The sequence below is a fragment of the Erpetoichthys calabaricus genome, chromosome 3 (genome assembly GCF_900747795.2).
Source record: "Erpetoichthys calabaricus chromosome 3, fErpCal1.3, whole genome shotgun sequence".
Classification (NCBI taxonomy): domain Eukaryota; kingdom Metazoa; phylum Chordata; class Cladistia; order Polypteriformes; family Polypteridae; genus Erpetoichthys; species Erpetoichthys calabaricus.
This window is the reverse complement of record NC_041396.2, coordinates 137,896,919-137,914,418: the sequence shown is the minus strand read 5'-3', so window position 1 is coordinate 137,914,418 and position 17,500 is coordinate 137,896,919. Positions and strand designations below refer to the sequence as shown.

The 17,500-nt window shown below is 38.6% G+C and overlaps 1 protein-coding gene across 1 annotated transcript in view; it reads right to left on the bottom strand.

The window, feature by feature from the left end:
- Positions 1 to 17,500, bottom strand: part of btbd9 (BTB (POZ) domain containing 9) — a 171,166-nt gene that overhangs the window by 32,082 nt on the left and 121,584 nt on the right. Inside the window, exon 9 of the mRNA XM_028797374.2 lies at positions 7,591 to 7,698. Within this exon, the coding sequence (XP_028653207.1) occupies positions 7,591 to 7,698 (108 nt within the window). The remainder of the gene's footprint in view (positions 1 to 7,590; positions 7,699 to 17,500) is intronic.

Below are 17,500 nucleotides of genomic sequence, written 5' to 3'. Positions count from 1 at the left end.
CATACAAACTGTATGTAAATATAGATATTTTTTTAAGTTTTTAAGCACAAATATAGTTAATTAAACCATAGAATGCACAGCGTAATAGTAAACTAAATGTAAAAACATTGAATAACACTGAGAAAACCTTGAACAACAGAGAAAACTAACACTGCAATAGTTTGCGCTATAGCACTACCAACCGCTGGCTAAAAACACCAAACTTTTTTTGTAATGAGTTTTAATCACAGGGAAAAAATGAACATTTGAAAAGATCCGTAATTTAATAAACCACCAAGAAAAGTAACATTGCAACAATGCACGCTACGAACCGATCGCTGTAAACAGAAGTGAAAACAAAATCAAGCCCAGTGCATTCTTTAACTGCCTTCCTACCTTATGCGTCCAGGTCTCTCTCTCGCGCTGCCTGTGTGTGTGCGTCTCTCTCTCGCGCTACCTGTGTGTGTGCGCATCTTTCTCACGCTGCCTGTGTATGTGCGCATCTCTCTCTTTCGCGCTGCCTGTGTGTGTGCACGTCTCTCTCACTCTTGCGCTGCCTGTGTGTGTGTGCGCATCTCTCTCTCTCGCTGCCTGTGTGTGTTGCGCTCTCACGCTCTTGCTCGCTGCAAAGGAAATGCACAGGGAGAGACTGAACATGTACAAACCGAAAGGAAAACTGGCTTGTTCGTATACCTAGTGTGTGGTCGTGAACCGAGGCAAAAGTTTGTCGAATTTTTTGGTCGTAAACCGATCTGTACGTGTACCGAGACGTTCGTGAACCGAGGTTCCACTGTATTTTCTTTTCGAAGCTAACAAAATTGTACCTGCTCGGTTACTTCCTGTTTCTTCTACCACATTAAAAGCAGAAATATTTGCTGCCTACTCCTCTTGCCCAAAAAACAAAGGTTTAAGATCCAGCTACTTTATTTTGCTCCTCCACAGGACCTTAGTGGCCAAGGCTCAAAACCACCTTTGACTACATTTCTCAAATAAGAATAGTCTGAATTTCACTTGCAGGTATCCACGCTAAAGGAGCCAGCCGGCGTGACGTTTAAATTAACTGCTGATGCCTTACTTTTTATTTGCACAATATTATTCATTGAAAAGAACAATCTTGCAGACATTACAAAGACAAGTGCGGCATGGAAAATAACATGGAAGAAATATAAACTGTAAGTGTTAATTGTTAAAAATACACCTTATTAAAAAATACTTACAATTTCAGAAAAGGGTTCCATTTGACAAATTAGCTAGGAATTTCTTACAATAATTACTATTTGTTAATATGTTTTATGTATGAATGAGTCTACAGTTTAATGTCTGAAACTAAAACATATAACTAATTGGTTGATAAAATGCCCCATTCCTTAAATTATTCAAAAGACTCCTGTTAACGTAAAGAATGTTTGAATGATTCTGTGGTGCAACAGAACCAAATTTGGATGTAATATTTTATTTTCCAAGTGAATCCTTTCTTGATATATTTTAACATCCATTTGTCTCTTGGATATTGAGGTACTGGCTACATGACTGAGAAAAGAAAATCTTTCATTAGTTGTACTTCCTAACCTTGTATCTCTCCTATTATAATACAAAACACTCAAATATTAAAGCAGGTACACACAAATAACAATTAACATAAAGGATTCACAGAGCATGAGAAAAAGTCCTTTAAGTGTCCATCAGTAGAATTGCGTTTTTCTTTTACTGTATGTTATTGAAAGGGTTATGCTGAGCCATACCTCAATTCAGGAAAACATCTATGACCCTCTGCCTCATCACACAGAAATGTTTGGCCCTCTTCAAAATCACCACAAAAGGGTAAAAGGATGCTGCCAAGTCCTTTTGCCTTATTTAAAATATGAACCCAGGGTCACTCGACGTCTTCTAAAGGTAGCATAATTTTTCCCTTAATATATGTAACTTTTCTCTGGCACTGTTTCATGCCTCTACTTTCCTTTGTTACTGCACCTTCACTTTTTTAGGTTCAGTTAGCCCCTCATGTTTTAGCATTCATTTGGCCATTTGATTTAGGTACTCCTTCCCAAGTAATCCATAGGTTTTTAAAACCAATTCAGATTCTTTACTATTTACAGTAATGGTGAAACGGTACAAGCAGACAATGACATTAAACACAAATGATGACCATTATAATATCATACTTTTTCATGTGGTACTTAGACTCAGCTGGGAGGAGTTTAAATACAGCCTCTACATAACTACCAATGGTTTATCTCATTTAATTTTTGGAAACATTAAAAAGTAAATAAATAAAAAATCAGCTCCAGCAAGTTCAGGGGAATACAAATGGTGTGGTATCTCAGAAAAGCCCCCACCCCCAGTCAAAATTCTAGATTAAAACATTGTTCTTCTATTCTATCCAAGTCCTGGCTTGTGTCAGAAGGATTCATAATTCAAGGCTCATTGGAACATTTTTTAGTTTACTGTTTTGAGTCTGAGTATCATATTCATATATTGAATACACTAAAGTACAAAGATATTGATCTTGCCCATTCTTAGATGTTTAAAATTCACACCATTATGGCATGTTGTTCATAATTTGCAGTTTATCTATACTGATGTTCCTATCAACTACTTGCTTAAGCGATGTAAAATATTAGACATGCTCTCCATTTTTAGTATTGGCTATTTAGGATTGGCAAGCAACAGTTAGTGATGGAGCAATGCTTAAGACAGGCTACAGAATTTGCCAGAATAAACAAGACAATGACTGATTCCTTTACAGAAAATTAATATTGTTTATTTAGTTTATTGATAAAGCACATTTAGAGCAACCATTGTTGACCAATGTACTGCTCATTAAAATATATAAACATAAAAAGAACTGCATTCTAAGACATAATAAAATGAAATAAAAGACATAAAACACAATAATAAAAAAATAAAATAAAAACATTAAATGAACCAATTCTAATCAAAAGCCAAAAGATAACACAGGTGTTTTCACCATGGATTTAAAAATGGTCACAGCTGTTTTAGACCTGACTTGAGCATATTGTCTGTTCCAAAGCCTAGGGGTGGCTGTTGCAAAAGCACACTCACCTTTAAAATTTAGTCAAGCCCTCTGTACCACTAACAATGTCTGATTAGAGTAGCTAAGTGTAAACGGTTGGAAATATAGGAGTATACTAATCCATTTTGACTCTTAAAATGGAAGCAATAGCACCTCAAAATGAACTCTGTAATGGACCAGATGCCAATGACAAGAGATTAATATTGGAGAAGTACATTCAACTTTATGTGTGCCAGACAAAAGCCTAGCAGCAGTGTCTTGGACCAAATGTAGACAAGAAAAAGATTAGTGGGTAACTCCAGCATATAACAAATTACAGTAATCCTGTTTGAAGGAAATAAAGGCATGAGTCACCTTTCCAAGATCTGCAACAAACAAAAAATGAAGTCTTAGCTAAAATTAGTAGCTGGGGAAAAAACAGGCCCCAACAACAGAATTCATGTGTTTATCTAATTTGAGGTTACTGTCAAATATAACACCTAAGTTCCTAGCACAGGATTTATTATATGGTGCAAGTGAACACAATCAGAGGCACTGTGGAGGTCAGAGAGCCCAAATATCGCCATCTCAATTTTCTTTATATTAAAATAAAGAAAATTTAACACCCAAGTGTTTTCCACACAATCCAATAAGTACTTAAGGGAGTGACCCTGTTTCAAAGGTAAATAGATCTATGTGTCATCAGTATTAACAGTGAAAAGAGATACTTTTTTCGCAGTGGCTAAACTGTTATCAAATATGGTATTATTCATTTATTCTTTATGTAACAAGACCTTAACAATGGCTGCTTTTGGTCTTCATAACATTTATAATACATCTGTAGATTGTTTTTTCATCTCTGTGCAGTATGGAATATTAACATGATGGTAAAATTACTTTTTAATATGAAGGGTTCACAGGTCTTATGCTAAAGATGTAATATCATGAGAAACGTTTATCAGTTAAGCCACCTCAGGCTAGTCCAAAGTGAAGATTTGTTAGCAGGTCACATCATAGAAATGAATTAACACTTTATTGATACTTTTTAAATGTTATGAAAATCCAACTACTGTGCATCAGATACGAACAGAAACAAGCAAAAGCAGTAATTTGTATGCCAAACTCAAGTGGGGGGTAATAAGAACATCACAGTCCAAAGGACAAAGAGCATACGTAGTTCAGAAGCCCCATAATCAACTATTAATAACAAGGTCATTAAAGACCTTTAAAAGAGCTGACTTAGTGCTGTGATGAGGTTTAAAGCACGACTGAAATATGTGTCTACTTTTGACATCTTCATTTTATATATTGTAGTGCTTGCATAATGACTGCATCAGCTGAGTCAAATTAAGTAAGCTGGCTTCAAAAATTGCTTCCTGCATTCCTTCCTTTTGAAAACTATCTATCTATATATATAATTCACTAAGGAGGCCGACCATGGCAGGCAAGACGCCAGACAGAGCCAGTTTTCAGTCACAGACAATTGTATGTTGCTCTCTCCAGAATTCCATCTTTTCATTCACTCACAGTCGTATCCTCAAACCTACCCCATTTGGACAACTGTGTCTTTCAGGAAGTGTTCACCCATCAATAAATAATTATGCGGCAATACGCCGCGGGTTGGCTAGTATATTATATGACAAAATTACCAAATTAACTAAGTCAAAGAAAAGATGAAGGTGTAACATCCTTCAAACTTAGCTATACCACTGCGAATTTGAAGCTCAATTTTGTTAGGACTGATTTAATATTACTACCTTCCCTGATTAAGTAACAATAATTTTCAGAGTTATTGATCCAGGGAATTTAAGCAGTGCATGAAAATAATGCTGTACTTCAGGGATATCAGGCAAATGCATGTAATTAAACTTCCCTGTGCATGATATTCTCTGACCTTTATAATGCAAACTCAGGCACAAGGGAGGCTTTTTTGAGTTATATCATTTGAAGCTTATGTTATTAAACTATGTTTCTAAGAAACAACTATGTAAAACATCACAAGTATAAATCAAAAGTATTCTCACTCAATGTACTGAAAATATATTTTCAGCTTCACTAGTTTCTTGCTTCTCACTTAAATCATACTCCCTGACCTTCTGGCCCTATTTAAAAAAAATAATTGTATAAAAAAAATACAATCAATTATATCTAACGAAAACACCAGATATTCACATCAGAAATATCCTGTATTGTAGTACAAACTGTAGTTTCACAAAAAAGTTTTCACTGCAATATGTTTGCTAGCTGTTTTAGTTTCTATCTGATGGAGAACTAAGCAGCAAATCAGCTAAACATATCTCACTAAACAGATTTATCTAGTCTGCTCTCCCTTTAGGGCAAACATTTTGTTCATTTAATGAAGTGCTTACTAACATGCATTCTCATATGCAGCAGCACTAAAATCTATTTTGAATAAAACACAAAAGACTTCTACTTCAGAAAAACAAGAAATATGTCAAAGAAACATTTGGGATTTTGTGCACAAAACAATGCTTAAAAATATAATATCCCCAAAGGCAAAATTGATTATTATATGCGTTCTTGTATTATGTTCAACTACTTTTGTAATGTAAAATAGGTTCAGCAAGGCAGTGAAGTGGTTCGCATACCTGCTTTATAAATCCACCATTCTGTCTCCTATCTTTGTGGAGTTTGCAAATCCTCCTCATGCTGGCCATGTGGATTTTCACTGTCTCCCCTTCAAGATGTTCTGGTTAAGTGGCAACTGAGAAGAGGCTTGGTGGAAGGGTGTATGGGTGGGTGTGTCTATGTTTGATTCGTCTTGACACTCAATTCTACTGGGATAAGATCTGCAGTTTGTTACCTCCCTGTACTGTAATGAAATGAAGTAACAACAAAGATGTTTAACCAAAATAAGAACTGCTCAGCCTATTCTGTCAAGGGATTCACATTTCAGTCAAGCCTAAGTTCCTCAGTTAAGTCACAATATTAAACGAACAGCAAACAAAGTAAGTTCAATGATATTTAAATATTCTTCTTCTTATCAAGATAATTAAAAACATACATACTGCAAGTGTATCAGTGACTTTATTGCACTAGAAAAAATCTCACGTGTTTTGACACATACTTTAAGCTTGAAAATCCATCCATCCATCCATTTTCTAACCCGCTGAATCCGAACACAGGGTCACGGGGGTCTGCTGGAGCCAATCCCAGCCAACACAGGGCACAAGGCAGGAAACAATCCCGGGCAGGGTGCCAACCCACCGCAGAGCTTGAAAATCCATAGTATTTATTCAAACTGTAGAAGAACAGCAACCTATCTTTGAAGTGATCTAATAAATTTCAACAAGTCGAATGTTACTTATTCAAAAATAATAATATACAAGGCGACTTACATTTCTAACACAATTGGTGACACTTTTCAAATATGAAGGCTATTATTTTTTTTTCCCCCAACACAGAGCAGAAACAGCGCAAAATGGACTAGCAACTCACCACAGCTGTTATCTCCTTTTACCTGCTGCTTGTCCCCTCATGCAACTGAACAACAAACATTTTATGGTACTATGGTACTTTGTTCAGCAGGGACCCAAAAATTTTTGCTGGGGAGGCAAAAGGGCATATTGTAGACGTAGTAACATCCATCCATTTTCCAACCCGCTGAATCTGTTTTATATTTAGATGTTGTACTGCTTGAACTGTCCTGCCAAATAAAGACAAACTATTTGCAAACAGCAGAGCTAACACTACCTGTTCTAAAGTCTTCCTCTTCTTATCCTTGATATTTTTTTCTCATGCTCATCACCACCAAGCAACATAGGAAGTGCATGCAACATAGTCGAGCATAGGAAGAGAGCTGGAGATCCGGCGAAATGTATTTAAGGATCAGAAGTAGTACAGTGATATGAAATAAAAGTGCTGTATATCGTGATATCATTTATGGCATTTTAAGTTTATCGAATCAAACTGAAAATTCTTAAGTTTGCCCAGCCCTAAAAGAAATTAAGGGAAAGCGCATTCAAACTGAAATCCAGAGAGAGATACTTTATTAATCCCCAAGGGGAAATTCAGTTATGTATTTGGATAAAATATTACAACTCATTGGCTACAAGCTGGCCAAATGAGCCCTATGAATCAAATAGCCATCCACTCATTTTCGGAACTTACCGTATGTTCTCAAATTCTACATAACTTAATTTTAACCAATGTAAGCCTCACTGCAAGGTTAAACAAACCCTGTTTACCTGTCATTCTACCACATCACAGGACCAGAACATCATTTCAACACCTACATTTTAAACTATTTAAAAGGCAAGGTACACTCAGAACATTTGCTTCTCTCATTGGATTGTTAGCAGATTATGTTCTCTTGTCCATGATTCAGAAGAAGGAGGTATAAAAATGTTTGCTCTAGGTGTACTTCCCAGCACATTTGCAGTATCCTTGAAGACCCTTGAAATCCACATGCAAATGTACTTTGCAATTCACATTTGCAATAGAATCTTGAAAGTGTCTGACAAAATTTAAAAAATACCAAATTATTTAGAAATTTTTGAATTATGTGTAACTTGTGGAAGAAAATACTGTACCAGAATGCAACTTTTATAGTTAAGATAATGATTGAAACAACAGACCTGCAGTTGACCTTTGTGCGGTCCACAACTTTCGTCCATTGTTGCTGATTTGTCGAGACCTCTATGTAGTAACTGTAACTCCGGTCATCACAGTCCCAAAGTAACAACCTATGGAGAAGCACAAATACCTCTTTGTCTTTATTTTATTTCAGAATGTGGTCCAAATATTAATTCCAATATTAACATTCAGACCTAGGTAAAATACAATAATTTTGGGGAGTGACTCTAGAACATTGCTAATTGTATGAAATATCCATTTATAACAACAAATCTAAGTAACACATTAATGTTAATAACACTATTTTCTAAAACAAAGTAAAACAAAAAGTGAAATGTTTGTTTAATCAAAGAAGTAAGAATCTTTATTGGCAGATATTTTCAAAATACAATTTCAAATTAACAATGGCACCTGTGTGTAAAAAGTGGTTTCTGTGGTTACTTGCAACTGCTTATTCTATTTTCCTGTAATGCAGAGAGTGTGATGTCTATGTTTATATGTATAGATGGGTGACCTGAGACTTTAAAGAGCAGACCTAGCAGAAAGTTCTGCAAGAAAGAGGTGATACAGAAATGGGAATGGTACAAATAGAATAGTTTGATCTTTGGAAGTTAAATGCCGGCCATGCTAAAAATAGACTGCCTGTCTCATTAAAGAACCCAGAAAGGTTGACAGGCTGCTGCTATTCAAGTGATTACATAAATTAAAATTATTTTCTGGATAATCATCAGTCAGAATTTAGATTAAATCATATCTGCTCTGGTTAAAGTTGTAACAATTTACAGCTTAATGAGGAAGCAAAAAATGAATCTGTTTTTGTTCTCTTAGATTTGATATTATAGATAACAGCATTCTAATTAGCTGCCTTAGTCAATGAGTGGGGTCTTTCTAGTTTCAGTGCTATTTAACAAGAAACAAATTCTTTGAACGTTGTGGAAGTAGTATGTCATATATCCTTGGTACTGCATATGTTACACATGAATCAGTTCTGGGCCTGCTGTTATTCTCACTCCATATGCTTCCATTAAATGAGATTATTTCGAAAAACAAGGTGAACTCTCATAGCTATGCAGATAACACACAAATTTACTACTCTATAGTGCTTATTATGCATAGGACTGGATAATATACTAAAATCATCTGTACATGAAAAAATACAAAAAATTATACATTATAAATATTAAACTATGTACAGTATATCTAACTGTAATTGTTTAACATAACTAACAAAAAAACAATGTTAAAAAGGTTAATTTTAAATTCAGATTTAAAAACAGAAAGTGTAGTACAAGTACAAAGCTTCAGAGTTGGGCTCGGTCGCCCATACTGCAGAATCTACACAGTGGAACAGTTAAAAGCATAGAGTCAGCAAAACAAAGTGTGCGTGATCATTATCTTATTTTTCTTTTGGCTGCCCCCATTATCGGTTGCCACAGCGGATCATCTTTTTCCATATCTTCCCGCCTTTAGCATCTTGCTCTGTTACACCCACCACCAGCATGTCCTCTCTCACCACATCCATAAACCTCCTCTTAGGCCCTCCTCTTTTCCTCTTACCTTGTTGTTCCATCCTTATCCCAATATATCCAGAATCTCTCTTTTGCACCTGTCCAATCCAATGTAATCTTGCCTCTCTGACTTTTGTCTTCAAACTGTCCAACCTGAGCTGACTCTCTAATGTACTCATTTCTAATCCTGTCCATCTTCGTCATACCGTGTGCAAATCTTAACATCTTTAACTCTGCCACCTCCAGCTCCGTCTCCTGTTTTTTGGTCAGTGCCACCGTCTCCAACCCATATAATATAGCTGGTCTCACTACTGTCCTGTAGACATTCCCTTCCACTTTTGCTGATACCTAGGTGGACCTAGACCATGAAGGGCCTTAAAACTAAGAGAGAAGTTCATACTGAAAATGAAAAAGAACAGGTAGTCAATGTAATTTTCAAATTGTAAAAGTAATGAGCTCCCAAGTTTTTAAATGTGTGATCACCATTGTTGCTAAATTTTGCATATATTGTATTCTGTTTAAGCTCCAGACCAAAAAAACAAAACTGCATTACAATAATTGAGTCACAATGTAACAAGTATGAATAACTTGTAATATCAGAAAGAAAAGGACATGGCCTTCAGATTTGCTTAAGACGAAAAATGGCTACCTTAGTGATATTACTGACACGTGATTCTAAAGAAAGTATGGAGTCAAGAATGATGCCAATATTTTTAACTTTAGCAGATGAAGGCATCCATTTTCCTTACAGTACCTGGAGATGAAATAATTGTGGGTTTTTTTCCCACTATTTAGCCTAAGAAAATTTTCACTCAGCCAATGTTTTACATCAACCAAACAGGTCACCAATGCAGGAAGTGGTAATGTTTGTATGAGTCCTGTATGTAGATAGACTCAAGCATCATCACTATAACATTGAAACTGTAAACAGTGCCATCTAATAATGGTACCAAGAGGAAGCATATACTGTAAATAATAAAATGTCAAGGGACAAGAACTGATTCATGAGGGATGCCGTGAGACAGATGAGGCACGTCAGACCTAAACCCGCCGATTGCAACAAATTGCTATCAATTTGTTAAGATATAATGTAAACAAAGCACAGGCACTTCCATTATTGTTTAATTAATACAAACAGATTATTTGAGACAAGATGGTCTTTCAAGTGACCTGCAACAGCATGTTCTAAGATTTTACGTGAATTAGAAATAGGACAATTATGAACGGGAGATTAGAAATAGGACAATAGTTTTTAAAAGTCCCCTAGGTTAAGCCAAGGCTTTTTAAGGATAGCTGTAATAACAGCCATTTTAGGGCTGGAAGGGACCAATCCAGTAAAAATTGATGTTTTAATAATACTGGTAATAAAAGGGAGTAGAAAAGGTAGAATACCCTTAATCAAAAAGGAATGTACAGAATCCAGAAGACAGGCAGTGGGCCTAGCATTCATAATAAGCTTATGGATTGCAGAATCATACAACAGTGAAAAACTTAAAGAATGGCTACCAACTAGGGAAAGAGATGAAAAACGTTCTGATGGAGCAGCTGCACTTTTTTTGAAACTCTGAAAAAAAATCAGATACATCATTAAAAAGGGTAGAAATTGCTGACAGAGGTCAGAGGAGGCAATTGTTTGCAGGGTTGAGGAACTATAGAATAAAACGTTCTAACATTACACTAACCATTTAGGATACAATTTGTATAAAAATCAGTCTTGGTCATTTGTAGTGTCTGTTCCTCCTAAACAGTCCCACAGGCAACCAAGCCTGTTTTTCTATTAAGGCGTTTAAGCCTTCACCCACAAGCTTTCATGTGATGCAATTCAGGAGAAAACTTTTTTCATTTAAGAAACACTGTAAACATTTTATTTGAGTCTGTAATATCCATTGTAAATTTTTGTTACTTGTAAAAGTTAGCACTTTTTTTTTTTACATTTTTTTATTCAGTTTAATTCTCTCAGTCACGTTCACATGGTACAATGAACTTGCCTCTCGCTCTCAGAGTTGATGGCGTTTATCTCCATTCTTTTCACAACAGCAGCAGTGACCACAGTTGGTGCTGTGGTTATTGCCTGATCAGAACTATTTGTTGTACTGTCATTAGGGTTGCAACTAATGATTATTTTGGTAGTCGACTAATCATTCAATTTTTTTTCCGATTAGTCACGATTATTTCATGCCTGACTATTTTGAAGCCTGCGACCTGTGGTTGCACATCCTGTTCTGGGCTCCAGTGCATGTCTTACCTCATCTGCTCACGTCTGTCCACCTGTGAATGTCACCCTGATGTCTCTGCATTAACACGGTTAAAATTAATAATAATCAAATAAAAATAACAACCAGTGAAGCATATGAATTTGAAAATAATCACGTTTTTATATTAGTGCGACCATCACAATAAAAAAGAAATACATTAAACAATACAAACTAAAGTGCACGTAGTCTTTAAACAAAAAAAAGTGCATTTAACTTAACCAAAAAATACATCGTTAAAACAGAAACATTTTTCAGATTTTAGTAATAAATGACAAAATGTAGACATAAACTATATAATGTGTAAAGCCTGAAGTGCAAAGATCAAATAAAACACTTTCACAAAAGGTTCAAGGATGACACAATAGCTTCCGTGGTGCAGCGGTAGGAATTGCTGATCAAGAGTCCCCTGGTTCAATCCTGACTGCCTCATATATTTACCGTTTTGAGTAGTGAGTTGCTCTTATTGTTAATATTATACAATAAATACATACATTTGATTTGGGTCTATAACAGCCACTATAAATGTATAGTACTTATAAAAGTTACTGGTTTTTTTTTTTTCACTTTTATTCTCTCAGTCACGATCACAATACATACTACCTCCCCCCCACCCCCCCGGGATCTGACGCTGTTAATTTATATCTGAAACTGGGAATAACTGTAGATGTGAGTGGTGTTTTGAGACAATCGAACTGGAAATTCTATGATCTGGATGGATAAAAGCTGACACACAAACACTGGTGAATCTGCCTTATTCATATCTCACTGTCACTTCATTTTGTTTATTCAATTTTATTGAGTGTTCCTGCTTACGCTGAATTAGTATGCCCCTTATGGCCTGTGATGTCAAAGCCACACTGACAGAAAAAACAGAGACACAGGTATATATGATATTTGGAATTATTTATTTTATGACCTTATAGTACATTTCGGAAAACATTGTGGCACGGATGCAACATTATTCATATTATTCATATTCATTTGCATACCTTCTTGTGGTTGTAATCAGTGACCGAGTTTTTTTTTTTTTCCCCCAACCTTGCCCAGTCTGCACAGGACTCCAGGACATGCACAAGAAAGAATGTTCCTCTGCAAGGTGAGCCATGAACGCTCTTCTTTTCTCAGTGGACTCTGTACATGTCTTGCACAGTACATGTGCTTTGATCGCCACCAGGTCAAGCTTGTTGTAGCACAAGCAACCGGCCACCTGCGTGCTCCTGCTAGCACTGAATAAGCTCACGCCTTCTGGTTTCAGCACGCAGCACCGGGGAAAAAAAAGAAAGACAAATATATGTGACATTTTGAAGAAATCATTTTATGACCTGAATAGTACCAATGAGGAAACATCATCGCACTAATGCAATATTATTTGAAAATAAACAGATCGGGTGTAAATTTGTTACTTGTAAAAGTTATTTTTTTTCACTTTTATTTTCTCAGTCTCGTTCACGCTCTCCCTCCCCACCTGATCTGACCCTAACTAACTAACTAACAGCACCAACATAAATTCTCAACAGATGGTGGCATCATAGCTTAAGGATGCTTGTGTTTCAGATGCTCATGCATCGCAGCACTGCTGCCATGAAAAGAAAGCTACGCTTTGCATAATCTGCATACAACTTTTTTTCCTTTTTTCGGTAAAGTGCTCCCACACTTTAGAAAGTTTCTGTCTTAATTTTTTTTCCATCTCCTTCCCCCTCCTCTATCCAACTTGCCATTGCAACCACATTTATTTTCCTCTACATTCTGCTTCTCCTCAGACGTTCTTTCTTCGTTGGTAGGACTGTGTGCAGTCTTGACAAACAATAACAAACGACGTTCATGTAGTGCATTGCAGTTACAAAAACCAATGTGGTTCTTTGTGACTGGAGCCTCTATTGAAGGTTCTGTTTATGATGCGTCGACAATAAAAAATCCGCATCGACGATTTTGTGTAGTCGATGTCATCGATAAAGTCGACTAATCATTGCAGCCCTAACTATCAATCAAAGTTACAATGTCCTGTGACCGCTATCAGGCTATCATGCGGCATTTGTGCTTTAACAACAAAGACACCCATGCAGAACGTGTGAAAAATGACAGATTTGCATGTGCATGTGCAATGCAATCTTTATTTAGGAAAAGATCCCAGTCGTCCCATGGGAGAAAGACTTTCCAAGACTGTTGTCATAAAACCATTTCTGGACAAAGGCTGAACCGTAACAACAGACAACTTCTTTACATAGCCTTCACTTGCTAATAAACTGCTGCACTGCAACACAACTCTGCTTGGCACCATAAAGTAGGACAGGAACTTCCACCAGCAGGTAAAGTCATTTCAGTATGCGTGCAATTCTCCACGCTAGTGTTTAGATCTGGCAGTGCCATGCTGACAGAGTATGTGCCCAAAAAGAAGTCTATCTGCATTCCCAGTATCATGCACCATAACGCAGAGGTTGGGCAAGACCAAAACAAAAAAACATGTTCAAATGACATAGTGTTTTCACATAATTGCGTTTTCATGCATGGATATGCGCACGAGCATGAGAGAGGCAGAGACAGATTTGATATCACTCAAGTGGTTACTGAAATATAAAATAAACACTTTCACAAAGGTGCAACAAAACAAGTGTGCTTTAATTCAAGAATAAAACTGAGTAAAAACATTAAAATAACAACAAGATACCAAGAAGTCATGATTCACCAGCATTTATATGTCTGCTTATATCCCTTCAGTGATATCTTTTACAAGTAACAAAACTTTACTACACCGGCCGCTACAGACTCAAAGCAAATGTATGTTTTTATACTATTGTGGCAATCTGGGTAAATAAGAACAGGAGCACTACCAGCTGTCAGGGACTCTTTGATTTTATTTTGTTTACTCGGTCTTATACAAAATGGAGCACTCTCGTTGACTCCGCAATTCTGGGGATCCTTCACTCAGTACACCTCTGAAAACAAAAACAAAACATCCCGTCCGAGGCTAAACCTTGATTTCCCTCTTGGGTAGAAGCTGGTGATGGTGAGGATTCCATTTGTCACCCTTGTCAGAGCATTGTCCACGGTAGCCCAAATGCTAGTTCTGTGAGAGTTCTTAATTCTCTTCCCAACATTAGTAGGGCAGGTGAGCATGCAGAAGACTCCTGCACCGCAGACTGAAAGGCTAGGATCCTAGTCATGCTGGTGTTGGGAAGTGTCGAGAGCCAACTGTGTTGTAAGCGTCTGTATGAACCTCTCTGCAAGCCCACTGCACATCTGTACGGGTCTTTCAGATGCCCATCTGCTGGCACATCTGCTGGAATACCTGACTCTCAAAATTCTGGCCCTGGTCAGAGTGTAATTCATCTGGCATCCCAAATCTGCTGAAAAATCATTCAATGAAGGCTTCTGCCATGGTCTCCACTTCTTGATCTGGTAGCGCGTAAGCCTCAGGCCACTTGGTGAAATAATCAATTGCTACCAAGACATAACGATTGCCCCTGAGTGAATGTGGAAAAGGGGCAAGGATATCAACTGCTACCCTCTCCATAGGTGCCCCCACCTGGTATTGTTGCAGTGGTGCTGTTGACTGCCCTGTTGGACCATTCCTGGCGGTACAAGCATCACATTCCCAACAATAATCCTCCACATCCCTCAGAATCCGGCTCTAGTAAAAAGCTTAGCGTAACCTCTTTAGTGTCTTCGTTATCCCCAAAATGCACAGCACCAGGGGTGCCACGTACACTTCGTACCACCTCTTTTTGAAGTGCACGAGGTACCACCACTTGCCACCTTACTTCACCGGTTACAGGATTCCGCCACTGCCTCTTCAGAGCCCTCCTACTGACGAACAAACTCCCCCCACTGACACGACAGACCTTTCACTACAGTGGACTCCGCTGCAACCTCAGCACCAGCATGACGCTGCCCCCCTCCAGCCAGTGGATGATCAGCTGCAACTCTGGATCAGCCTCTTGACTGCCCCTCCATTCCTCTTCACAACATATGCTTGCAGACGTCAAACCACCTTTCACTTGGTGGTCACAGTGTGTACACTCTTCCCCTAAGCATGGTCTTTGGGACAGGGTATCCACATTTCAATGTTGTTCTCCAGATCGATGTTCCACAGTGAAGTGGAATGTTTGTGAAGGCACTCCAGCCACCAAGCTATTTGACCTTCAAGTTCCCTGAAGGAAAGCAACCATTGCAGAGCAGCATAGTCCATGCGAATCACAAAATGTAGGCCACACAGGTAATGTCGGACGTGTTGAATGGAATCTACAATGGCCAATAGTTCTCTGCGGGTTACACAATAGTTCATCTCTGGCCGACTCAATGCCCGGCTACAGTAGGCTACAACATATTCTCTTTTCAGATGCCTCTGAGCCTGCATAGCTCCAATCCCCATGTTATTGGCATCTGTATCAAGTATAAATGGCAGATTTATATCTAGTGCTGACAGCACCGGGGCATTACAAAGGGTCATCTTCAGATTTGTGAATGCAGTCTGCTGTTCTTCGTCCTAGTGGAAAACTTCACCATGACACAACAGGCGGTGCAATGGTGTTGCAATTATGGCAGCAACAGGCAGTGCAATGGTGCTGCAATTATGGCAAAGGCAGGCACAAAACAGTGATAAGAAGAAGCTAGCCCAAGAAACTCTTTCACTTGCCGCTGGTTTTGCAGCTTAGACCATCTCTACACTGCATCTACCTTGTTATTCTTGGTGGTAATTTCCCTGCCACTTAGTCGGTACCCAAGGAATGATACTTCCCTCCTTAGCAAATGGCATTTGTCACAGTCGAGCTTCAAGACTGGCTGCCTGAAGTTTAGTCAGTACATTCCGGAGATTACCTATAGCATCATTAATAGTTTTCCCATGCACCAGAAAATCATCCAAATAGATGAGGCATTGTGTGCCAGGTATGTCATTCAATACCCTGTCCATCAGTCTCTCAAAGGGGGCTGGTGCACTGCGAAGTCCAAAAGGCATGGTATGAAATTGACATACGTCCTTGCCGGTAGTAAAAGCTGTCTTCTCTCTTGCCTCGGGTACAAGGGCCTCCTGCCAATATCCACTCTTTAAATCCAGGGACGAGAACCAAGACGATCCTCCTACTAAGTCAAGAGACTCATCAATGTGAGGCAAAGGGTAGGAGTCTTTTACAGTGACAGCATTATGTCTTCAATATTCGAAGTGCCAACTTCTATCCTTTTTGGGTACAAGGACAACCAGTGAGACCCACGGGGACTCCGAGGATTCAATAATACCTGCCTCTTGCATTTCCCTTATAATCCTGTCTGCAGCCTACTGTTTCACCAGGGGAATACATCGAGGACGTTGTCTAATGGTCGGTGCAGTGCCTGTATGTATGGGATGTCACACTAAGTGTGTGCAGCTAACATTGTTGGGCGAGGTTGCAAAATGGTCTCTGAAGTCCTCCAGGAGATCCCACAGTTGACTCTGCTGAGCTACAGTCACTCCTTTTTATTCCTTTCCCATACTTTGTGGATGACCTTCAGACCTACACCTATGGTGCCTGTATGATTGTAAATGGGTGTTTGATTTGGTTGGAACACCTGGGTGGTGGTCCTCCCCTTCCTATCACCACTGCTCAACAGGTTTAAAATTGTTCCATCCTGGAATGTCAAAGTCCACTTTGTAGATGAATTTGAGCTCCAGCCATCTCCAAAAAGTCCAAGCCCAGGATCCAGGGGTCCATAATCTTGGCCACCCAGACCTCCAATGTCCAGCAAAGCCCACCAACACGAATAGCTACCTGAGTTTTTCCTAGTATGGACGCAGTTTCACCCGTGGCTGTCATCAAAGCTACCCCTGTACCATTCCACTGTCTTTCTCCTGGTAGCAAGTCTGGTCCAACAATTGTGGCAGTTGATCCTGTGTCAATCAGGACCTTACAGACACGATTACCTATCCAAGTGTGGACATGGAAATAGGTCCCTTCACCCAATTGGCAAACAGACACCAGGGGTTCCACATCTTGTCCCTGTAGACTACTTTGTGATGGGACATGCTTTGGGGCCCGTGCTGTCCCTCCTACATGGGTCCCTGGCCATTTTCTTGGGGTTGCTGTGTGAGTTTAAGTTCAATTTTTTCCTTGTGTGGACAGAAGTGCAGCAGGTGCCCCACAATGCCAACATAGGGGTGGTTTTACTGAGCGTGGTGA